Here is a 25,649-nt window from a genome sequence, read left to right as displayed (position 1 = left end):
GTTTTTTTTTTATTCTTACTGTATTTTAGTCAAAAAACTCCTGCAAACATAAAAATATTATTCTAACTCTCAATAATTGATTAATTATTAATTATCATAAAAAACATACAAAATTTAATTAAAACTTAAAAAATAAATAAATAAATCTTAAAAATTATTTAAGATGACATGTCATTACCGGATACCATCCCTTCTCGTAAAGCTCATTTAGAGCAAGTGCTTATAATATTGCGTGACAAGAAGGGAGTATTCGAGTATGCTTGACTGCTTGAGCTATGCTGTGGATCTACATGCATTGCTCCGATTTTTGTGTCCGAATTTTAACGAATTTAATCAACGGTGACCAGATTTAACCAAATTTTTTCTTATATAGTTTAATGGGCAAACCGAATCGGCTAAACTTTTATTTTTTCAATTTTTAGGTCAAACTTGACCAATTGAATCCGATTCTAATAATAATGGGTTAAAAATTTTCTCTTTCTTCCCCTCTCTTCTTTTAGTTGATAATCTAAAAAAAAATTTATTTTTTAAAATATATAATAGCATTTAAAATTTCTTGACTTGGACATTCAAAAAATCGACAATAATAACATCCAGGTCACATTTTATATCTAAATCTCTTTTTTTTTAAGTAATAAAAATGCTGCAATATTTTTTCGAGAACACATAAAAATGATACACACAACATAGCAAAATATCCAATATTCAACGATTATATCATCCAAAATCTTAATTGCAGCATTTAAAACTATTCAATGATATAAATATACAATATATTAGCCTGATATATAATTATATATATAGAAATGTTTGATAACTTAAAAAAATCAGGCAAAAACAATCATAACTTTTGTATATGTAATACTTATCTAAAGGTAAGATAAACTTTTCGTATATATAATTTTGTCGACTGGCTATGTAAATAGAATGGTAAAACATTCTTTTTATTAATTAAACTCATAAATGAGTCTTCATTTAACTTTTAGATAATTATTGTGTAAGACCAATAGTATCGTCCAATTAGAATAGTATCCACTAATAAGAAATAACAGAATACAAAAATCAATTTCAAAGTAAACTTAGGACCCACTGCAATAATCGTACCGAAATATTGTCCCTCCCTTTACTCCCTTCTTTAAACAATATTTTTATTTTTTACATCCAACTTTTCTCTATACCATTTCGTAGATGGCATTGATACAATAACGCAAATGGCACAAAATCATTTATGCCCCCAAAGAAAGAAGCTCTCTCCCTATGAAAGAAGATCGTTTTTGAAGTTTTAAAGCCAAAAAAAGAGCCCAACAATTTGAAGACCAAAACCCAAAATTGCTAAAACGAACAGCTTTTTGTCCTTCCATGGTGCCTCATTCTTCTGAGCAGAGCTGGTTTCCTGACTACTTTTCCCTTTACTCTCTCCTTTTTCGCTTGCTGGACTTACTCCATCTACGACCGCATTATAAAATACACATAAATAATGCTTACTATATGCACATCAATAATGACTATGCTAATGCTAGAGTGACTATAATGATTATAATATTTTTAGAAGTATTATTAAAATTAAAAATAATATTTTTATTATTAAATAATATTTTTTTAAAAGTATTGTTATAAGAAATATATTATTAGAATATAAAAAAATATAATTTTACTTTTAACAACATTTTGTATAACTACACTGTAGTATAAACATATTAAAATTCTCACATATATATATTTCATGCTATATAATGTAGAATAATTTTAAATGGAGAACGAAGATTATCTTTTTTTATATTAAAAAAAATGTTCAATACGCATTTAATGATAATCTTATTTTTCATTTTTTTTATTATTATTTGGATTTTTCAAATTTCAAATTTTTATTTTAGAAGATAAAATATAATCTTTTACCCTTAAATAATTTTTTTTATATTTTTTATTAATTCTATCTATAAAATAAATGATAAAAAATCATATTTTATCGTAAAATTTAAAATTTAAAAAATTTAAATCTATAATTAAATAGCAGAGAAGTTTAAATTGTGGGTGTGTGAGATTGGATCAGAATAAATCACCGTAAGTTTATATACTAAACAAAATTAAACAAAATTTCATATCAATGTCACTTTTAGTTACCAAAAGGAGCGGGTGCGACAGGACTTGTTCCATTTTTCTCAGCCTGATAAAATACTTGAGCCTCTGGTGATTTTGGATCCATGTGCAACAACTCTGTTACCATTGAAAGTAATAAATAAATAAATAATCATTATATATAATATATATTAGAAGAATGCCCAGATAATTTTTACATGAATAAAAAATTAAATATATGTTTTATTTCTTAAAACATAGATAGAGAAGATGGAAAAAAAATCAACGATTAGGTGGATGAACAAGGTAGTTTTAAAATTTTTTTTTAATTTAAAAATTATTAAAAAAATAATTAAAATTAAAATGATTTTTTTTTTGGTGACTAAATTAAAATGATTTAAAACTACTAACAATTGTTCTACATAAATTTGATATTCTCTACCCATTTATATAGAAGTTAGCATCTTTTATATATTATTTATAGAAAAATATCCCAATACTTATTAATCGAATAAGTAGGTAACTTTATAAGTTATAGGATTAACTCTATGATTTTATGTTTTCATATTAATTGGAAAATTTTCTTTTTGTAAGCAAAATTGAGGAGTATTTTGCATAGAAATTTGAATTGAATAAAATTCTTTTACAATCTTTATCAAAATATTTAAACAAATAATTGACCGTCCAAATCCATTTACTTAATTATTTTCTATCATGCAATACGGATACGGACACGATACCATATGAAAATTTTAAAATTTTATAAGATATGTATACACGCATATTTGTAATCTTGGTTTTAACAATAATTTTAATTACTATAGGAAAAAGGCCAGCTATGATGCACGGACATTGACACGGACACGGGATACATCGATATGCGAATTTTAAAATCTTATCTGACACGGGGACACGTATACATATAAAATATAAAGTATTTTTTAAATAAATCGTAATGATATTTTGAAATTTAAATGATATTAAAATATAAATTAAAATTTTTAACTATTTTTAATGTCTTATTTTAATTATATCAAGTATTTAAAATATTTTTTATTTTAAAAAATAATAATATATACTATATCTAAATTTATTTTAAAAATATATGTTAAGAATAAGACTAGACATACTGACACGTGATGATATTTAGGTGTGTCCAAATGTGTTCAGAAAAAAATTTTTTATTTTTTTATTAAGATACGGTTGGACACAGCGAACACTCGTGTCGGACAAGTGTCGGTGAATGTCGTGTCCAAAATATGTCAAACACGACAACTCAACGAAGTGTTCATACTTCATAAATTATTTCTCTAGCTATTAAATAAAAAATAAAATATATATTTAAAATATTACGATAATTAGGAACAAAATATACCTGGGCACTTGGAGATATTGGCAGGGGCATTGCAAACTGTTGGCAGGCCCAAAGCTAAAGTCAAATTAATCTGTATTCCACCAAGGTCTGGATCATTACGATCTTTGATAATAAAACACAAGCACTTCTTGCTGTTCTTCAGCACTTGCTTCAGACCGTTACAACAATCCGGTGTCGGTGCCTTTGCTCCGCCGCCGCCGCCGACATAAGGCAGACATGTTGCTAACCCTCCTAATTGTTGTGTACATTCCTCTTTGTCCTTGTCATTCGATGAATTTCCCGTTGCCCTTCCTATTGTCACAAATGCTAACAGCAATATGTAAGCCCGGGGATTCATGTTGTGCTACAACAACAACTAACTTTTCTTTTTCTTTTTTTTCACTTTTTTGGAAAGATAGACGGGAAGTGACTGAAGCAAGTATGAGATAAACCGAAGGTACTTATATATTTACAAAGCAGTATGGTGTTGGTGAAGAATGCTTAGCTTTCTGTGAAGCTTATAATTATTTATTTTAGAATAACGTTAGAAATCAACACTGTATCAACCAATTTTAACCAACAAAATAATACAGTAGATTGAATAAGTTTTTTAAGGTTTGAGTTTCAGAAAATTTGTTACATCTTTTAAAAATATTATTAAATTTTATTTTGTTTTAATTTTATTTTAAAAATTTTAATTTCATTAAATATATGTTTCTTGATTAATTTTTAATTTCAAAATATTTAGAATTAATTCAGTAATAATTTTATAAAAATATTTTTTATAAGAAAATTATACATAATTGTTATATATTATTATTAAATTGATCTTAAAATTTTTTAAAATTTAATTGTTAAAAATATATTTGATGAAAATAATTTTTTCTTAAATAACATAAAATAAAATTTAAAAATATTTTTTGCGAGAGTTCTTCTTTAAACCTTTAATGGGGTTTTTGTATACTTTCTAATGAATAATGGGAACACATTACAATTAAATATGCCGCTGTGGTTGATGTTGGGACAAGCTAAGCAATAGATAATCATTACAACTATGGGTTCTGCTTCGTAATCCAGTTCTTTTTTGTTTCTTGGTGATGTGGGATGTGGGATAACATTTGTTGAAAGTGCTACTCGAACACACTTTAAATTATTGTTTTCTTGAAAATTATATTTTCTTCTACGGGGAATAGACTGGTTAGTGTGAACACGCAAAACTGAAAAGAGTGAGTGGCCTCACTTCAACAACCCACTAAGCTTAAAATAGCATGCCAAAGCCACTCCTCATGCATAGCGACAAGTGGGAATGAATAGCGATGATTTCATATTTAGCTTTCCATGACATCATCACAAATCTTATGCCAAAGGACGTTGCTAATTTTTAACTATCACTAAAACCGGCTATAAAATTATCGAAGATTTTCACATATCTAGCATTTTGTTATGTCATGTATTTTTACGTTACAAATGTGATTTTTGTCTTGTAATATGAATGTAAATGTCTAAAAAGCCCTTAAACTTGTTAGAAAAAAAAATCGAAAAAACCCAGTAACAGTAACGGCTTTGACAGCACAGCACAGTGCGATCTACATGCATGTATAACACTGCTAAAAATATTCAGAATTGTAGATGATGGGTTGTTCTTTTAGAAGGCCTATCTCATTTTGTTTGAGCTATATGTATGGTGAAATCATAGAAAAAAACCTTTCTCTTATGGACTCATTTTTTTTTTGTAAGACTACTATACCATATAAAAAGTATACCAAAAAAAAAAAAGAAAGAGAAGTGTCTTCAATAGAGGACCAAAGCAAGTAAAAATTATCTTTTGAAATGGGGACTTGGGATTGACGGAGAAAAAAGCGCTAGGGTTAAGGCTGAGTAAAAATTGTAGAAATGAAAGGGATGTTAACAATGAAATGAGAAAGGTAAAGGTGGATAGCGGTGAGTGGAGATGATCGCCGAATTCTGAAAGCTAGGTAACGGCGGTGGTCGGCGAATAACTCGTTGGAGAAAGCAAACCCAACACTAGTCACAATGAAAAATGTTTGCGTCGTTGCATCATTTAATGGAAAAATAATTTTTTTATGTCATAATGAACGTGTTTTTGTTATATTGTGGGTAATTGCAGAGAGTGGAAGTTAGGATGATCGAAAGTGATAGGAGGTTAATTGACATTGCTAGGCGGGTGGAGCACAGTCAATTAGCATTGGATGATCTGAAGTAGATGCTCACCGCCAAGGAAGGATGCAGCAGTGGGGTGCGGACGCCAACCATGTCTTCTACTACGGCCGAGAATATCAATGTGACTAGCATGGACATGGGTCTAGCTGAACTGCTTAGGCTTGCAGCACAACCGGGCTATGCACCTCCCAAAACAGACACAGGGGGCGAACGTGGATGTTATACCCACCTGATTAGCCAAACCAAAAAGGATAAGGGTCAGCTTGATTCCAAAGTGTGTGGGTTGTTAGATGTAATAGTCCTAAATTCTCCTAGGCATGACGATGATGTCATCATCGACGGATTCCTCTCAACTCCTTGGCCACGTGCCCAAAGCACCACTGTATCTTTGCCCAACCATAACAGCTGCTGTCCTCATAGAAGGGAACATGGTAGTTGTCCCTTTGTCCAAGTTATTGCAATGGTATGCACATAATGATCTATAAATTGCATGCTGAAGTGTCTTTGTAATAACAAATCATGACACAACTTCCAACTCTCTCCCACTTGGACACCACAAGTCAAGTTTGCAACCTATTCAGCTCGGACCTCATTCGGCAAGGCCCGTCAAAGGTCCCAAAGATGGAGGCAGGTGAAATTGCGTGCAGGATCCCATCGCCGGTGATGTGCAATATGCCACAGATACCCCCTGCAGCGAATGCAACTTTTGGAGTTGGGGCTTTTAAGCCTATACCCAAGTCGTGGTCGCGGAATACACTGACAAGAAACATGGAGTCCCCAACAGTGCTAATTCCACTAGCAAGTTGATTTTCTAAATATAGCAACTGATGTAGTTTCATGTATGAAGTTAAAATCTAACCAGTGGATAATGATGCCAACTTCATGTGTAAGGCTATGAGATGGAGTTTCGGCCGACGATCAACATGTCACTCTCATACAACAAGACTGTCATGGCAGCCTATATATTCAAAAAGCCTAAGTCCAAAGAAGATTACGAGTAAGTTTTGGTTACTTTGTAAGTGTTTAATGCTTTGTTACAAAATGGGGGTTCCATCGATTGTTACAACTTTGGTACTTAACTGGTTACAGATGCCTTGACGGATGTTCTTGTCTCTATGCCTTAGATACGTTCCTCACACAGATGTGAGTGTTAATGAATCATACACTTTATTCGGAGTCCCGTCATAACTACCTTACGCTCCACATGCTTAATATAACTACTTTTTTGTTTTAGCAGATAGTGAACACCATTGTGTGGCTTGCCTCACTCAGAGCACATCGAACCAAACCTGTGCGTGACTGGTTTTTGCCTTCCTCATTTGCGGACCACATCCTACACCTGAAGCCAGTTGAAGCAATCCTTCAGACTTATCTTGGCTGGTGGATGCTAGAAACAAATGAACTGGAGCATGTAAGAAAAGGTAAGGTGTTAGTGCTTGACATTTGCAGGACTGCTGAGAAATGGCAAGAAGAGAGAGAAATATGAGGACTATAGTAAGTTATTGTTGTATGCCTGGAAAATGAATGTTTTGCTGCAATGCATGTCATTACTGTTGGTAGCTGACACGATCATTTTGATATTCATATGTCTGTCTCCTTCTTCCAACTTGTCCCACCTACGATTCCAAACCATCCAGACAAGTACGAATACTTTCTTCCCCAAAGCCCACAATTTTAACATCATTTTCACTTTGCTTTGCTGGCCATAGCCTAAGATTTGCTTCTGAAACCTTTTCCCTTTCACTTTCAGGGATGATGATACTCCAATTTGGTGCTTCTATTGGCTACAGCATGATGGCAACTTCAACCCTGCACTACTTTTGAAGAAGGTAAATTCCATGATCTTTCTAACTTTCATCAGCTTGATAACATTTAACATGTTGACCCATCAGCTTCCACCAGTAGTCCTAACACCAACACTCCCTTTTCAAGTGTTCAGATCAACCAAGGCAGAGTCAGAATGAAGACTGCAAAAAACATTGTCAATTCAGAAACCAATTAGAACAAGCTAGAAGTCAAAGTCAACAGTGAAATGGCATGGCGCGAACTTCTTCGCACTATTGCCTAGCTTGCACCCTCCCAACTTATGTCACTGTCTTTTTTGCATGGCATAAATCTTTATTTTCTCATATGCCATGACAACTTATGTCAAGTTTCCTTTTCTTTATTTTGTTAAGCATGTATGTGTTATCTTCGGCTCCTTGGGTCCGAGAAACTTGAAGTGGCTCCGATACCGCATGTGTCTTATTATCATCTGTATGCCTTGTTAACATAGTTAGTAATAAGTTTGATTACTGATGTTGTGTTTTGTGGAGAAGCGTGGTCCTGCTTGTGAGCAGGAGCACACAATCGACATTCATCTTTTGTATGGGTTATGTCAATATGAATGAATGCAAGCAGTGGTCTCTGATGTTAGTCCATCTTTGTTACATTGCAAACACACCTGTGCATGGCTTACTTAACTAATGATACCCAAGTAACATGTACTCCTGTGCTAAGGATGTTTAAATTACCAAGATCTTTTGCCACTTTTCATTGTAATTTGTTGACCCAACCGTGTTGAACCCCACCGTGTGCTGAAATTGTATGGATTAAATATAAAAGCAACCAACATACTTGTAGGTATTTTTTTCTGCACAAACTAGCTTCATCTTTTTCCTTCTTCAGTAATAGACATAGTAAAACTAAAGAATAAGTCACACATAAAATGTGTAGGTAGAAAGTAAATAAAGTTAAAAACTTACAACTTGGCAATAATTAGAATTTCATTAGTTATTGCAATAGAATTCTTGTAATAAAAATTCAAATTCTAATTTAACGTTAAGAATTCTATTTTCACTTTCAAGTAAGTGTTAAAAGTAGTTTTTATAAGTAGCTGTACATCGGTAATGTTATATAAATTTAAAACATGAATACATAGGAAACACATGATTTAACTTGTAAGTAGGTGAAAAAGTAATAATTTCTAGAAGAAATTTAGAGTACGATTTGATCTGAAATTTTTGTTTCCACATGTATATAAATCATAATGAGTTATCCGATCAAGCGGAAAAGGTGAGCATAATTTAATATGAATTTAATCATGGTAACAAGGAAAAACAATTGTTGCGTTGTGCCAAATTTCATATTTAGAACATGAGTTTGGATGATCAACTAAAGTTCAGCATTAATACCTCCAATTAGGTGTGAGTAAGGGATTAAGTTCAGTAAATTAATGATTTAGTTCCTATTTACAAAATAAATTTGATATAAAATCAACTCCTCGGCCACATGTAAGGAGGTTTCATCTAATACCATCAATTAAGTATAGAGTATGAATTCATGTACCATCATTTGTGAACCTAAAAGTTTTATTCGTTCTTTAGACGACAAGTAGAACATAATTTATCATCAGTATCTCGATTTTATCTCTAACAATAAGGTATTAATATCAAGTTCATAGCACTAAGTCACACGGTCTTTACTCCTGCATCAAAAAATATCACCAATTTTATTTTCATGACATTAAATTTGAGACCTGAATTGGATTTAATTATATGTATTAACGTCGTTAAAAGGGCCACTTAAAAAAATTTCACCATTGAACCACAAACATTATACATATTACTACCTTAATTTTCAGAAAACTAGATCAGAAATTTTAGAAGATTCAAAATAGCTACCATACATGACCATACACTCTCCAAGTACCCTCTAACAGAGTCCATATGTATAACACAACTTGGAATTCATGAAGCACATTTTCACGGTGCGGAAAAATGCCAATAGCAAGCAAACAACACCAAAATGAAAGCATCATCACATAGTAACAGTCCATAACATGATTCATAACTTCATTCAGGTTCAAATTAATGTCACAATCCTTAGTATCATCTACTCATGAAGAATAATACATCCCTCCCAATTCACTTATCACGGTAACTGTCTTCTACCTATACAAGCCTTTGGCCAAAGAAAACATACACATTACAAGTGGCTTGTAAACATTGAAATTGTTCGAAATCAGAGGGACCTGGTAAAGGTCTCCAGAAGCTTGCATGTCTTTTTTTGTGACCTTGTCTGCTCCGCTGAACCTTCTGCCTGCAACATCAACAACAACAACATCTTTACATGGACACACGACATTGATTTTTCGACCAACTCACATCATAAAAATGTAAACTGACTCACTACCCAAACACAGATCATATTATCGCTAACAATACTTATTGCCAAAATGGAGACAACATATTCCAAAAGTTGCAACTCAATTTAAGTCGCTATTGCTAACCATAACATAATACAATTAAATGCTCTTACCTGAATTGATTGGCCACTGGTGCCTGCCTCTGCATGAAGTCCATCGCCAATTGTCCCTGATGCAGCCACACCTGGGCACCTAGTCCTTTGATGGCCCAATCGACCACAGCTGCTGCATTTCCATCTCTTTCTACCGGTTGATGGGGATGCTTGGTTGCCATGTCCAGTCCCTTTGGTTCTTACACAAACCGGATCCTTCACGCATCCTCCCTACGCTTCATTTGAAACGGGATTGTCCCCTCGAAGTCCATACTTTATTTCCAAAGACGTGTCGTTCACAACCTTTTGCGAAATCGATTTGAAGTCCTCGTTGCTCATGCAGGCAACCTTTCCGAGCCTCTTGCATAACTATGAGAATGCACCCAATCTAGTACGGTAGATTGTCGATGATTTCTCGGATAGACACGAGCATGTCTCTGAATTCATATCAATATTTGCTGTCTTCGACCACCATCGCAGCACAAGGCTATCGGGAATAACCACAACATCAAGCTGTACAAGAACAACTAGTATACATGGGAGTCCGAACGACTCCATTCTCAAACAGGAGCACGTGAAGGTGTTCATTGCGTTCTCGTGCTTAACCTGCCATGCCGTTTCTAGTTTGTGAAACTTCTGGATGTTGAACATCTGGCCACCTTCTATCTCGACACAAGCATTTATCCTCACCCACACACACCGTTTTAGCGACTCACGATATCTCCAAAACATCTCGTGCATGAATCGCGTGGCACCAGACTTCTCTAACCCTATGAACTGAGTTTGCACACCGGAGTCCCGTAGCACTATCGAAATTCCAACTTTGGTGCTATACCCCCCACGCATTCCAAAAATTGTTCAAGCACCCATACATAAGATTTCTGTGACTCGCATGACACCAAATCCATGCCAAATACGCATGTCTGGTTGTGATGGTTAACCCCAGAAAAAATTACTACGGGTAGATTATATTTGTTCAGTCTGTAGGTTTCATCGAGTGCCAGCACATCACCAAATACCCCATAATTATACTAACTGTGCCTATCACTCCAAAACAGATCGCACAAATGTTATCCAAGACCCAATCTATGCCTCTAAAACATTTTTCCATCAACACGACCAACACCTTCTAGGAGCCGAATTGCCGCATTCACATATCCATCCTACAATGCTCTTTGCCTCCTCACCTCGTTATACATATCTTTCTTTGTAAACGTGATCATGTTGAAGCCATCAAGCTGGGCTACAAACGATTCATAGATTTTAGGAATGCTAATTCCTATATCCCGCATGCTTGTTAGGTGAGCAATCTCAACTCTGAAATTTTTCTGTGTGATCTCAAGAAATCCACAAACTTCCCCAAAACAAGCTTGTGATTATGCTCATCAACAAATCATGAGACATGCCACTTTTCGTTGTCTTTCCTCTTAATCCTCATCACGGCCACACAACCACAACGAGTTATTACTTTATGTTCATTCTTTTTATCAGTCTTCTCCAACCATTTCTTTTCTTTGAACCCCTCTCTATTGCAGACCCCTTAAAGCGGCTAACAATCTCTCTGACAATATTTATTACCTTATTTCCTTGTCTTGTTACAAATCCCTTAATGCGGCTATAGATATTATAAAAACCACTTGCTTCCTCAGGCGTGTTAAATTCCATTAGAAGAACGTCTTCCGGTCTAAGTCCACCCATATCTATATATACATGCGACGCCTTCCCCCCACCCCTCGCACTCCAAATTCCTAACCACATCGTCAGCTTCAGTGTCCAGGTCAAACAATGCTTTCTGCAAAAAAGTCAACAAAACCATGACGGCAAAATCATATATACCTTACAAATTTGACAAAAGTATTTGATGGAGCTCTTGTAGAAAGGTCCATCAAATGAAGTTGACTAAAATACTTATATGTCGAGAACAAAACTCTCAAGAATTGATTAACAACTTCTTCTATTTCATGGTTGCGATTCTCACCCTACTTTATTTTATCCACACAAATTTCACAGGTTGCAAATGTGACTCAACTTTACTCATCTATAAATATTAATTTAGTTAAATTATTAAATTGTTCACGATACAAAGTTAATGAGAGGCACATTTATATTTTAATATTCTTAATTATTTCATATTTTATAGCCATTCTTTATATATATCTTTAATGAACGATATAGATAAAAAATTTATAATTAATAGTATACGTGTTTCTCCTTTTAAGGTTAGGGTTCTACAGATTGGCAAATGAAACATTAGTTGTACTGTGACAATTCATATTTACCTAAATAAAAATATTTGTACGCTTCGGTGAAAGTTTTATTTAATTTAAAACAAATGCCAACTATTATATTGTAAAATGTAACAAGTTATTTAATTTTCATAACGTGTATAATAGTTAACATTTAGTTTATAATTCGTAACGTACAGAATAATTAATATCCACTTAGGAAGTTATTTCAATTTCCAATACTATACCAATCTTACTTTATTTTATGCAGATCCCAAATTATTAATTTATATTTTTATTATGTCTCTTAATTGTTTCACACATTATTATTATTTAAGTTTAATTATTTTGTTGATTTCTATAGTTTTTGTCAAATTTTTAATTAAATTTCTATATTTTTTTTAATTAGATCCCTATACAATTAAACAATTACTATCAAGAGGGATCTAATTAAAAAAATTTTGGTATAAAAACTAAATTAAAAAAATGTATAAAAATCCAATTAAAAATTTTATAAAAATATAAAGACTAACAAATAATTAAATTTATTTTTTTTATTATTACTCTCTATATATGTATCTACCATTATCATTCAGATTTTTTTTGCTTAAATTATCAAAATTTAATGCTAATAATTCTTAAACACAATATTAAAATATATTATTTTTCTCTAGTATAAACAAAAATGCGCTATTGTAAGTTTTCAGCTAACAATTACAAATCTAACTTGCAATCTAACATAGTGTAAGAACATTATATATAGTTTATTATATTTTATTATATTATCTTTGTACCACATAACATAAAATAGAATTATATATCTTACCACATCTTTAACATTATATATCAATCTAATATATGTTAATTTATATGTTTATCGGGTTACCAAGTTATTTAAAAAATTAATTAATAAATATTCTTATCTTACCGCATCTTTAACATTATATGTCAATCTAATAATTAGTAAAAAAATATTATTAACTAACATAGAATCGATTAAAAATTCAAAAAAGAATTAGCTAAATATCCATAAAAAAAATTTTACTCAATCATTAGTAGGTATAAATAATATTGTATCTTATATATGCCAATCAAATGATCAGTGTTATATGTCAAAAGAATAATATTAAATTAATAAATTTTTTAAATTATAATTTTTTTATTTTAATTTAATTATAAACAAATTTGCATGTACTTAACTATAGTACTCTACAAAAGCAAAACAACAACATCCATAAAAAATTATTTATCAACACTGATTACACACTTCCTTGTATCCTAATTATTCTTTTTCTCCTCTCGTACAGGGCGCCAACAACTAACCTTTGTTCTAACACCTTAACTTATAACACGTCATGATTGTACTAAAAATAAAAAATTATTAACCTATTTTTTTATTATTTATTTAATATTAAATCTTTACGTCGGTATCGCATTTCAGTTTTTAAGAAAATTTCAGAAAATAGATTTTAGTAATTAAAATCACATAATAAAAGATCTTCAAATAATAATAATAATCACGTAATTATTAATAATAATAGATGCTATACAATTAAATTCAATGTAAAATTCAAATACAATACTTATCCCTCTAAATAAAATATAAACCCTAAAGCAACAAGGACGAGAAAACTCTATAAAAACAACAGAAATCACAAGTAAATCTATTAATCGTCTGCAGCTTCTTACTGAATCTTCAAACCTGTCACTAAAAAGATGGAATATGTTGGGGTGAGAACAAACCACACGTTTTCAGTAGGAATTGATAATGCCGTAAAAGTATGAATTTAATGCAAATAATTAACTTAGTAAAACTATTTTGTCAAACCTTTGGAAATACTTTTATTTCTACTTCAGATAAATAATTACTTTTCTTTAAATTTCTAAACTCAAAACATATTTTAATCACAAAATTAGTCATACTAACCATCTCTAAACCACATAATCATATTTCAAACACAACATCTTATCTCAATACATCCGTGAACTAACAGCACAAGTAAGGAATTCAAACCAACATACAAACAAGTCAAATAGCACAATCATAGAGAAGTAATACAAGCAAACACAACCAAATACAAATATGCAAACAACATGATGCATGTCTATTCCTAATACAGGCCATAAACTCATGTGTCGGTTGCCTACCCGCTCCCGACATTATCCAGGCACAAATTCCAGATATGACTTTCCAGATGTATACAGTGTGCTTATAAGTTGTACGGCTAAGTCGCATACAGTGTGACTTTAAGTCGTACGGCTAGGCCGCATACAGTGTGACTTTCCAAATCAATAAGCGTATATCTGGAAAACAGTTCTCAGTGTGTGGGCGTCCCCACTTTACATTTCGCACTAAGACCCAAACAATGTCACATCTGCTCTCCTGTGGCAGAAAATCTCTTTAAATTAATATACTCTTTAAATCCTTATTCTCTGCTCTCCTGTGGCAGATATTCTTTTTCTTAAAAGACCGAACTCAAAACAATACTTAAAACAAAATCTCTCCTTACAAAATTGGATTTAAAACATTATATTTTTCTTAATAAATCAAGTTTAAAAATAGAGTACACATTTTCTCAACTAAATAAATCTTAAACAATTTAGTTCCCAAAACTAAATCTTTTAAAATAACTTTTCAAATAAAACCTCAGATTCGACAGCACTTCCCCTAAAACTCGGGTTTAGCCATCTTTCTAGGATCCCAATCGAATCATTTTCTATTCTCAAAAATTATCCTTGATAAATCAGTCATTCCAAAATCCAATGCCAAGTCATTTTACAAATCTAAAAGCTACCAAGTTCAATTTCAAAATCATTTCTCAAAATAAGCCTGTAAATCAGATTTTTAATACAAAGTTCGCTTTTTAGTGTAAATACATACTTAAATCAAGTTTTCAAAACTAAATCACTTTTTCGTATACTTTTACAAAAATTCGGACAAAACATCCTCTTAAAAATTAGACTTCAACACTCCTTCGGGCTCCTTTATTTTCTCAATAATCAACCTACTTTATTTCAGTTTAGTAACCAACGGTTTACTTTAAAATTCAATACCACAATTCCCAAACCAACTTACAACAGAGCCCACTATTTTCGAATAAATCTCAGACAAACAACAAAACCAAGAAGTTAACATAACTAAAAATTTCAGCAACAAATACATTCTCAATCCAAACTCAATTCATGTTTTAGTTTAACAAATCACACCAATTAAATAACATTCACAACCACAAATCAACCAATTTCATCGCCAAATTCATTCAATTTCACAAATAACACAATTAATCACAATTTTATCACATTCAATTTTATTCACAATCATTAACAATCTCAGTTTCATCAATTTTCATTAATTAGTCAAACGAGACATTTATAAATTATTTGCAGTTACTCACTAAATTTCAGCGGCATTCGTAAATTAAAACAGTTAATTTTAAAATAAATACCCTACCTCCGTATGAAATCAAAATCAACAAAAGTTTCAGAGAAGCTTTTTCACTGAGCTGCTAAAAAGAAAAGCATCAGAAATTATCTGTGTCTCCTAGAATTCTAATTGGCCAAACTTAAAAGAAAGAGGAGCAACGTCACCGTCAACTTCTACCGAATAAAAATAACACCAATATATAGAGAATGAAAATACGAACACTTTATCGAATTAGATTTTTAATTAGAGTTACGGATCACAAAAAAATCGAAATTAAAGATCACGGTTCATGGAAGTTTCTTGGTTGCTTTCTCTCGGTCCTTTCTTTTCTTTTTCTTGTATGATAAGGGAGAAGAAAATGGAGAAAATTAAAACTAATGGTGATGATTAACTTTTATAAGGTAGGTTAGGTGTCATAAGAAGATGGATATATATATATACATATGTCATTATCATATATATGTGCATGCATGATAAAATTTTTATTTAATTATTTTTAGTAAAAATAATTTTTTTAAAAATAAAACCTAAATAAATATAATAATATATAAATAATTAATTATTTAATTTTTTTAAAAATTTGGAGCCTTATATTTGTTATTGTCACTGTCTAATTCAAAAAATCGCAAAAACTCATCCAAATAGTTGTGCCATATAAGATTGGGAAGACAAGTAAGAAAAATTGAAAAATGGTTAAAAATAATGAAAGCGTAGGATTATTGGACTAAAAAATTCAAGAAGAGGTTAAAGGTTTCTATAAGGGTTAAGTACAATTTTGATCTTTAAGGTATAGGTCGAAAATTTTTTTCATCTTTAACCTTTTTTCCATACAAAATCATCCCTAAGGTTAAGCTAAATTTTAAAACCGTCTTTTAGACTAAAATACCTTTCTCCTTCTTCACCAAAATAATCAATTTTCATTCTTCTTTCTTTTTTCCGTCACACAACAGCATCTCTTCTTCTTTTTCTTCTTCGACATCAGAAAATCAGGAACAACAGCAATGAAGCAGAAACAAAGAAAGAAAAGAACAACAACAATTCATTAAAAGAGAAGAAAAAAAGAGCAACCATCACCATCTCTCTCAACTTTGGAGAACAATAACAAAAAAAAACTTTCAATACCATTTACTCTCAGCATTCTTATTTTATTTTTCTATTTTTCTTCTCTACTCAGAATCAGAAGAAACAGAAGCAAAACAACAATAAAATCAAAATAAAATCAGAATCAACAACAACAATAGAATCATAATCAATGTAATTAATAAAATCAATAAATCAACAATGTAATTAACCAAAGAAGTAGAAGCAGAAGAATCAACAATGTAATTAACAAAATTAACAAATTAGAAGTAGAACTCTAAGGAGGAACAACGGTGACTGTCGAGGAGCAGCGGCGGACGACGAGCAGCGGTGACTAACGAGGAACAATAGCATCAACGTCGTTCCCAAATTCCATCAACGCCTCTCTCAAAATAGCGGCGAGGACGCGAAGCAGCAGTGAGAAGCAGAGAAGTGGCGACATGCGAGGAGGAGAATGAGTACGGCGAACTAACGAGGAGGAGGAGGATCAGAACGGCGATGCGGCGAGCTAGCGAGGAGGAGCAAAACAGCGACGTGGCGAGCTAGTGAGGAGGACGTCCTCCCTCGCCGATCTACTGGTGTCGATGTCCGTCCTCTCCATCATAGGCAGCGTCGCCACCTTCTTCCCCTTCCCCCCATTTTCTTTTTCCCTCTCGTCGTTCCCTTCTGTTTTTTTTTCCTTTTTATATTATTTCATAATTTTTTTACTTAGGGGTATTTTGGTCATAAATTATAAGATTTAAGTAAAAAGAACGATTTAAAATAAAGTTAAACTTTATGGACGATTTTGTATGAAAAAAAAGTTAGGAATGAAAATTTTTTTGCCTATACCTTAGGAACCAAATGATACTTAAACCTTTCTATAACTATTACTGAAAATATAGATAAAAATGAGATAGGAGAATAAAAATTGTTGTTAACAGTGGAATTAAAATTTTTTTATTTAAAATAACTGATAGATGTACGAGACAACCTATTTAATTTAAAGACAACATTGTTATTATATGCAAAAATATCAATATAAATTTACTAATATTATTTATAAATTAGTTATTTATAAATGTTATAGTTATTAATTTATATTTTCAATTCTATTTTACTTGAAGTAAATTTAAAAATTCATATACAAAATACTCTTGATCTCCATTTATGATTCTAATAGATTCAAAATTTATGCTCCACCGCTTGTTTTTTAGTTTTTATAAAATTAATTTTATTTTTTTAATATATTATTTACCCTCTAATTCGTTTATTATATATTTTTTATTATTTTAATATTACCGTGACTTTATTCATATAATTATTTTTTGGAAAATAAAATCACTAAAAAATTAAATACTTTTAAAACATTAACTATAAAAGTACACAACTAACATATATCTATTTTATTGAAAATAAATAATTCAAAAATTAATGACTATAATATTATTTTGATAAAAAAATAAATATAAAAAAATATATGTTATTTATTTATAAAAAATAAATTATATTTAAATATTATAGATATTTATTTTTATCTTTATCTTTTAAAAGTATTACATTAAAATATATATCTAAATTTGACAAAAATCTTTATTTAAGTACAGACACTTAAAATCTTGATAAATAAATTAACTATTTTTTTATGAAGTAAGTTTAACCAACTTCACAAACATTTATCAATATGCCTATTTAAATAGAATAACTTGAACTATGTGAAGTATATCCATTTAAGTTTGAACATCACCAATTTACTAAATTCAATTTCAATTCAAAACCAACACCACAGCAACAATATCATATTATTATAGCATTAGAACTCACAAAAGTCTAATAACCTAATCTATTCTATCTTAACCACATAAATTACTAAATAGAAAAATTATTTTTAACTAAATCATTATATTAATTAACAACTAAAACTTAAATTAATCCTAAATTTAATGAAAATAAAAACAGAAATTTATTTACCGAAAAATGTACAAAAAGGGAAGTTCCTTGGATTCTTATTAACGAACCGAGGAATAGAGGCCAATCCGGACAAGTGCCAAGCCATCCTAAATATGAAATCACCAAAAACAATTAAATAAGTACAACGATTCCCTGGCCGCCTTATCAAGATTCCTACCAGCCGCAGCTACAAGATCCTACCACTTCTTCAAGACCATGAAAAAATCAGAAAAATTCCTATGGACGAATGATTACGAAAAAGCATTCCCTGAATTCAAGCAAATCTTGGGATCACCGCCCATACTATAGAAACCAGAACAAGGTAAACCACTACTACTTTTCCTTTCAATTTCAACTAACACCGTTAGTTCTGTACTTGTAACAGAAACAGGGAAAGAACAACATCCAGTATACTTCGTGAGCAAAGTCTCACAAGATGCCGAACTAAGATATCCAACAATAGAAAAACTAGCATTCGGTTTGGTAATTACTGCTCGGCGCTTAAGGCACTACTTCCAGACACATCCGATCATAGTACGCACGGGACACCCCCTGTGACAAATACTATCTAAACCAGACTTAGCAGGACGAATGACGAAATGGGCGATCGAGCTTTCTGAATTTGACATATCATACCAGTCAAGAGGATCACCGAAGGCTCAAGCATTGGCCGACTTTGTGACAGAATTCACAGACAAAGTAGAACGCCCCAAAGCATGGGAATTATACGTCGATGGGGCATCAAACAAAAATGGATGTGGAGCAGGAATCCTCCTAAAAGACGAAGAAGGAGTGCAGGCCGAGCAGTCAATCAAATTTCTCTTCCAAGCAACAAATAACCAAGCCGAATATGAGGCTTTGCTAGCAGGCATGCGATTGGATAAAGAAGTAGGAATCTCTAACTTAACCGTACATTGCGACTCACTACTTGTAGTACAACAGGTAAACGACCAATTTCAGGTACGAGACACACTCTTAGAAAAATATTTGAACTTGGTCAAAACCCTAGTGGACTCTTTTCAAAATTTTGAAATACTACATATACCTAGAGATCAAAACTAAAGAGCCGACATTTTATCCAAATTAGCCACGCATAGGATGACTGAGCAAACGGATAAGCTCCGCCACCTTACACTAACAGAAACAAGTTTAGATACAAAAAATGTTTTCAGTATCTCACAGGGACAAGAAGATTGGCGAGAACCATTCATCACATACTTAAGAAATGGAGAGATACCTGGAGGCGAGCAACCCAAGACATTCAGATACAAGGCGAACCAATACACTCTACTGGGAATCAAACTATACAAAAGAGGAATTTCTAAACACCTTTTGAAATGTCTCGAACTAATAGAAGCTGAAACCGCCATGAACGAACTACATGACGGAATCTGTGGAAACTACATTGGAAGCAGAAGCCTAGCTAAGAGGATACTCTGAGCTGGTTACTATTGGCCAATGATCCAAAAAGACTGCAAAAAGAAAGTACAAAGCTACGACGCATGTCAGAAGTGTGCGCCGCTCATCCATAACCCAGCCGAACTCTTGCACACATCGACTGTCAGCTGGCCTTTCCACAAATGGGGAATGGACATATTAGGACCATTCCCAATCTCTACAGGACAGGTAAAATTTCTACTAGTAGCTATTGATTACTTCACGAAATGGGTGGAAGCACAACCCCTGGCAAGGATCACAGCCGAAAAGGTACAAAATTTTATTTGGAAGTCAATTATATGCAGATTCGGTTTACGTAGGGAAATTGTATCCAATAATGGCAGACAATTCACGGATAAAAAATCGCATCATACATCGAAGACTTGCACATCAAACATTACTTCTCCTCTGTCGAGCACCCACAAACAAACGGGCTTGCAGAGGCAGCTAACAAAGTTATCTTGCAGGCACTAAAAAAGAAGTTAACAAATGCCAAATGACGATGGGCCAAACTCATACCAGAAGTACTATGGAGCTATAATACAACACCACAAACATCAATAAATGAAAGCCCATTCCGACTAGTATACGGCACAGAATGCATGATACCAATCGAAGTAAGCCAAGGATCCAGTAGAACCGAGTATTTCGACGAAAGTAGCAACTAGGCCAATAGAATGGCCGAGCTCGACCTCATTGACGAAGAACGAAGCCGAGCCGAACTGAGACAACAGGCAATGCAAGCAATCATGAGGAAACAGTATAACAAAAAGGTAAAACCGAGAATATTGCAAGAAGGAGACTTAGTCCTAAGACAGATGGAAGAAGCCCGAAAACCACCAGGACAGGGGAAGCTGGCTGCAAACTGGGAAGGTCCTTACAAAATTTCTAAAGTGGTCGGAAAAGGAGCATACTGCCTGGAAACGTTAGAAGGAGTGTCGCTCCCAAACACTTGGAACATTTCATCACTAAAAATGTACTACAGTTGAATTTTTTCAACATGAAAATGAGCTGGTTAGGTACTCTTTTTCCTGATCACGAGGTTTTTTCCTAAGGAGAGTTTTACTCGGACAGGTTTCAACGAGGCCGACCATCTCATATGTCAATTCAAATCAATAAAATTCATTTTCAACATATATATGAATTCTTAAACAAGATGGAACGCATATCAAATAAACAAGCCTAACAAACCGATCCTACGAAGTCAGAAACAATAGTCAAGCATACGAATATCTATCAACAAAACGACTAGCATACAAAGAGCTAGTACAAATATCCACAAAGTCAAAAGCCGACAAACGACAAGTCGGCAATTAAAATTCAAAACACTCCGAACAAAAATGGAGAATTACAAAATAACATAAAAATATCTCATCAAGGGGGAAGGACACTTTCAGCCTGATCTTTAACACCTTCATCATCGGCTAGACGACCGTCTACAACGATTTTTGCCACATTGAGCTTCCCGACATCAAAGGTCGGAGAGAACAATGAAACTTGGCTGACAGCACGGTCAAACCCAGCAATGAACATCTCCATCTTTTTCTCTTCAAGCTCATTCAGGCGAGCAGTCATTTCGCCCTTAACCTTATCATTCTCCTTGAAATCCGCCTGGAGCACCCTAACTTGCTCCTGAAGACGACTAACCTCGTCTTCTTTCTCTTTCTTCAGTAATTTGACCTGCTCATTCAAAGCCACTACTTCATCCTCCCTCTCTTTCATCTTGGCAGTCACATCAACAATAACTTTTTCCTTTTCCTTTAATAACTGCTCAAAAGATGCAGCCTTCTCGACCGCATCCCGTTGCTCGGAGCTTAAAAGCTCAGTTGTGCAACCAATACATAGCAACCGAGAAGCAACAATCTACGGAATCGCAGAACTTAATACAACTATATAAACTAAAACAAAGGATGAAAAGAATGCAGGAAAATAGAATACCTGAATGAACTTGCCCATCCCCTCAAGCCCTACCCGACGAGTTAGGACCATGTCTCCAGGATACTGGGAGACACGATCTGCAAGTTCAGCAAGAGAAAATTGGTCACTCCAGAGCGAATGAGAATTAGCACCAGGCAGAAAACCGTGCAAATGATGCTGTCGCTCAAAAATAGATTTCACAGTTGGATTCTGGTCACCCTCAGAAATAACCTCTAAAGATCTATCAGATTCAGTTTTCCTCCTCTTCGACGAAGGGGGGATCGGAGCAGTAGAAAAAGCAGCATCACCTTCCGTATTCTTTACCAAACCAGAAACGCTCTCACCTTTTTCACTCTTCTTCTTCAAATAAGCTTGGAACTTAGCCAAATTCAGATTCGGCAACTTACTACCTACAAATATCAAAAACAGAGAAACCCAATATCAACAACTACAAAGTCAAAAAGAACATACGCAAAAAGCTTCATTTACCTATGTATAATTCGAGTCCATTCACGTCATTTTCAGCATCAAATTTTAACAAATCAGGAATACACAGACATTCTCCCTCAGCAAAATTTTCAATAAGATACTATAAAAAGCAATCCTCCTCCTCACTCCTCTCATCGGCCTCTAGAATTTGTAAAGGCTCCGAACACCAAAACAAAAGAAATTTCTCTATCATTTCATTATCCAGGTAAAACAGGTACACAGACTCCACCGACCGGACTTTGACAAATATTGACTTGAAATTTTTAAAAGAAGACTTATATAACAAAAACAAGGAGCGACCAGGATAACTACTCAAACAGACCCACAATCCTTTACGAACACCCTTAGATTGGAACAAAGAAAAGAAGATATTTAACGAAGGGGAAAAAGCAAGGAAATTCATCAAAACCTCGAAAGCTCGAACGAAGGCCCATGAATTTGGGTGCAACTGCGACGGAGCAGTTCAATTGGGTCAAAACCTTACACTCAAAATCTGAAAAAGGTAAGTGCACACACAACTCAGTCAAGCAGGGAACATATACATATAGAAATAGCACCAGTCCCCTCGTCTCTCACAAACCCGTTCCTCGCTAGAACAGGGAAGCAGCTCAACTCGAATATTTGAACCAGCCCTAACAAACCCCTCAATACCCAGAGAACGAATAGACTCAGGGTCACAAAACGAAGAAGCACAAGTCTTCACATCTTCGTGAACCCAATGATAAGGGTTATCATTGTTCACTTCGACTACCTTAATTTTTTCTTTCTCTTTTTGTCTAGCCATTTTTCTTTGAGAAAACAGTAAGAAGGGAAGAAATGAAATAGAACAGATGAAACAAAGAGATAAGCAAACTAACCTTTGGAAGACATGACTCCTGGAACTAACCACACTTTTTACAAACTGAACTATGTTTTGTTAAGGATACAGGTTTAATTACAAAGCCCATTATCTTAGTGGGAAGTGGAAACAACATTCACGCGCCCATATGCAAAACGGTTCAATTCCAATACAGTAAAGGCAAGCAATTTATTACAGCTCAATTTACAAGGTATCACCGAAAGTCCAAACCAATTTTCACTTTCAAATTCTCACAAAAAAAAAACATAAACCTAAGCTTGGCACGCGCATTAAGCTTGGGGGCTCTAAGATATCTTACTACGCCGAGGTATAAAAGCACAACAATAAGCTCAACTTGCTACATCAAGTCAAGCTTAGGGGCTGTGTACTGCACCTCCATGAAGTCGGATAAGACCGAACTATACCTTGGCTCAATGTCTCAATTTCAACAAATCTCGTCCCACAGGTCTCGGATTTAAAACTTTCCACTCAATCTCGACCCACAACAAACAAGAATCTCGGCGATTAACGGACCACTAAGCAAATCACGCTATAAAACCAAAGTCGAGGAACTAAACAAAACACAAGAAAAAAGAGAGACCTAACACGTTCACGAAACAACCTCGCTTATTATTCATCTCTATCTGATTTTTCACTTTACTGACTTGGGCGTCGGAGTCCTTTTTGTAGGTACCACGCTCGAGTCCAGATTCTTCAGGATACAATCCAACCAGTTCAGATCGCGGGGCTCGTATCAACCGTTAGAGAACCGACGTAAAGCTCGACACCGGCGTGAAGCTCGGCAACAGTATCCGAACAAGAACATTTTAAAAAAACTATATTAAAATATTAAGATTCAACAAGTGATCCAACAAATCGGTTTCTCAATTATTAAGTTATACCATATAAATTAAACAATAATAAAAATTATAATTTTAGAAAAAAATTCAAAATTTAAATAACTACTAAATTATTTAGTGAGATTTAAAATATTAATTTTTAAATATATAATCAACAATAATTTGATAAAATCATTTAAATAAAAAAATTTCACTATAAAAAAAATTAGTTACGAGCTACCTTGTGACAATATTTATTTCTAATAAAAAATAATATTAAAATTAGTACTATAAAAATATTTTAAATTTAATATTACGAAAAAAATAAAAAAATTTATATAAAGACTAATTTGATTAATTTTTAAAATTTTAGGAATAAAAATGATTTACGTCTGAACTTTAAGGACTATTTTGATTATATATATCAAGCGACACGTGGCGTACTAGGTGTCATTGACCTGACACGTCAACCAATTATCTTGTGACACATGGTATTAACCTATCATGTCATTATGTCACGTGGTATTTAACGTGACACATCATCATCTAATTAACAGAAGGACTAATTTAACTTACGTTTTATCTTTCAATGACTAATATGACTAAAAAATTATTTAAAAACTAATTTAAAAAATAAATGATCGTTTAAGAACGAATTTGATTATTAACTTAATACAATAAAAATTAAAAATAAAATAGAATTAGAAGAATTTGAATTAAGTTAGAACGGAAAAAGATACACTTTTTAATTTGAATATGGAAGTAACAGTAGTGTTAAACTCGGATATGGGGAATACAGGTGTCAATGGAACAACTCGGAGGGTTCGAATTGTGTTGGATATTCCATTTCATGAAAAAAACTGACAGCAACAAACAACTCGGAGGGTCCGTTTTCTATCTTCTGAAATTCATATTTGCCCAACCACAAGTCGGACCATATGATTTCTTAAGTAAAATTTTAAAATCAAACAACTCGCATGGTCCGATTTATGTACTCTGAATTTTTTTCAATTTTTAACACAAATTAGACCCTCCGATTTGTGTACTCTAAATTTTTTTCCACTTTTTAAACACAAATCGGAGGATCCGATTTGTGTATTTCTACAATTTTAAAAAATACAAAAAATTACCATATTAAAGTATATTACTCATCTTACTTCCATATTAAAATTTTTTAGTCAAAAAAATAATTTAAAAGTTTTAAATAATATTTTAAAATTTAAATAATTTTATCAACCGACATCTATCTATTATAAATATAATATTAATTTTATTTTTTCATAAAATAAATTTGTCAGTATCTAAATTTTTTATCACAAAAAATAACTATTTACTTGTAAACTAACTCATTATCAAACTAGACTCGGACTTCAAATTTGAGCCCGACATGCATCTTCTCAATTTTGTCTACTAGCTCTGATGCTACTTTGGACTCACGTCTTTATCATTATCCGAATGCTACCTCTGCTGTCTCACTTCTCTAACTCAGACCCTTCATTAAAATCCATCAGATCGATCATCTCAAACTTTTGTGATAACATCAACAAAACCATCAATTTAATTATAAAATATTACGTGTAAA

General features: G+C 32.9%; 1 protein-coding gene and 1 long non-coding RNA gene across 2 annotated transcripts; one reads left to right on the top strand and one right to left on the bottom strand.

Annotated features, from left to right (window-relative positions):
- Positions 1-1,010: 1,010 nt before the first annotated feature.
- On the bottom strand, positions 1,011-3,908 carry LOC107462745 (non-specific lipid transfer protein GPI-anchored 14-like). Its single transcript, XM_016081374.3, has 3 exons — positions 3,452-3,908; positions 2,122-2,214; positions 1,011-1,446 (listed from the first exon to the last, which is right to left on the bottom strand). Exons 1-3 carry the CDS (start codon positions 3,786-3,788, stop codon positions 1,283-1,285), a joined length of 594 nt encoding a protein of 197 aa, XP_015936860.1. The 5' UTR covers positions 3,789-3,908; the 3' UTR covers positions 1,011-1,282.
- A 3,314-nt stretch (positions 3,909-7,222) lies between these two features.
- LOC107462747 (uncharacterized) lies at positions 7,223-7,841 on the top strand. The gene is made up of 3 exons (XR_001586837.3): positions 7,223-7,252; positions 7,362-7,440; positions 7,544-7,841. It is a non-coding gene; the product is annotated as an uncharacterized LOC107462747 (long non-coding RNA).
- Positions 7,842-25,649: the final 17,808 nt, after the last annotated feature.

Source organism: Arachis duranensis, chromosome 8 (assembly GCF_000817695.3).
Source record: "Arachis duranensis cultivar V14167 chromosome 8, aradu.V14167.gnm2.J7QH, whole genome shotgun sequence".
In the NCBI taxonomy this organism is placed as follows: Eukaryota; Viridiplantae; Streptophyta; class Magnoliopsida; order Fabales; family Fabaceae; genus Arachis; species Arachis duranensis.
Note: the sequence above shows the minus strand (reverse complement) of the source record. Positions and strands in the feature narration are given on the sequence as shown.

Excerpts from the sequence above, each read along its gene's own strand:
- LOC107462745 (XM_016081374.3), bottom strand. The coding sequence starts at position 3,788 with ATGAATCCCCGGGCTTACATATTGCTGTTAGCATTTGTGACAATAGGA. Across the intron at positions 2,215-3,451 it reads CAATATCTCCAAGTGCCCAG|AGTTGTTGCACATGGATCCA; the intron begins GTATATTTTGTT and ends CAATGGTAACAG. Across the intron at positions 1,447-2,121 it reads TGTCGCACCCGCTCCTTTTG|ATGGAGTAAGTCCAGCAAGC; the intron begins GTAACTAAAAGT and ends ATGCGGTCGTAG.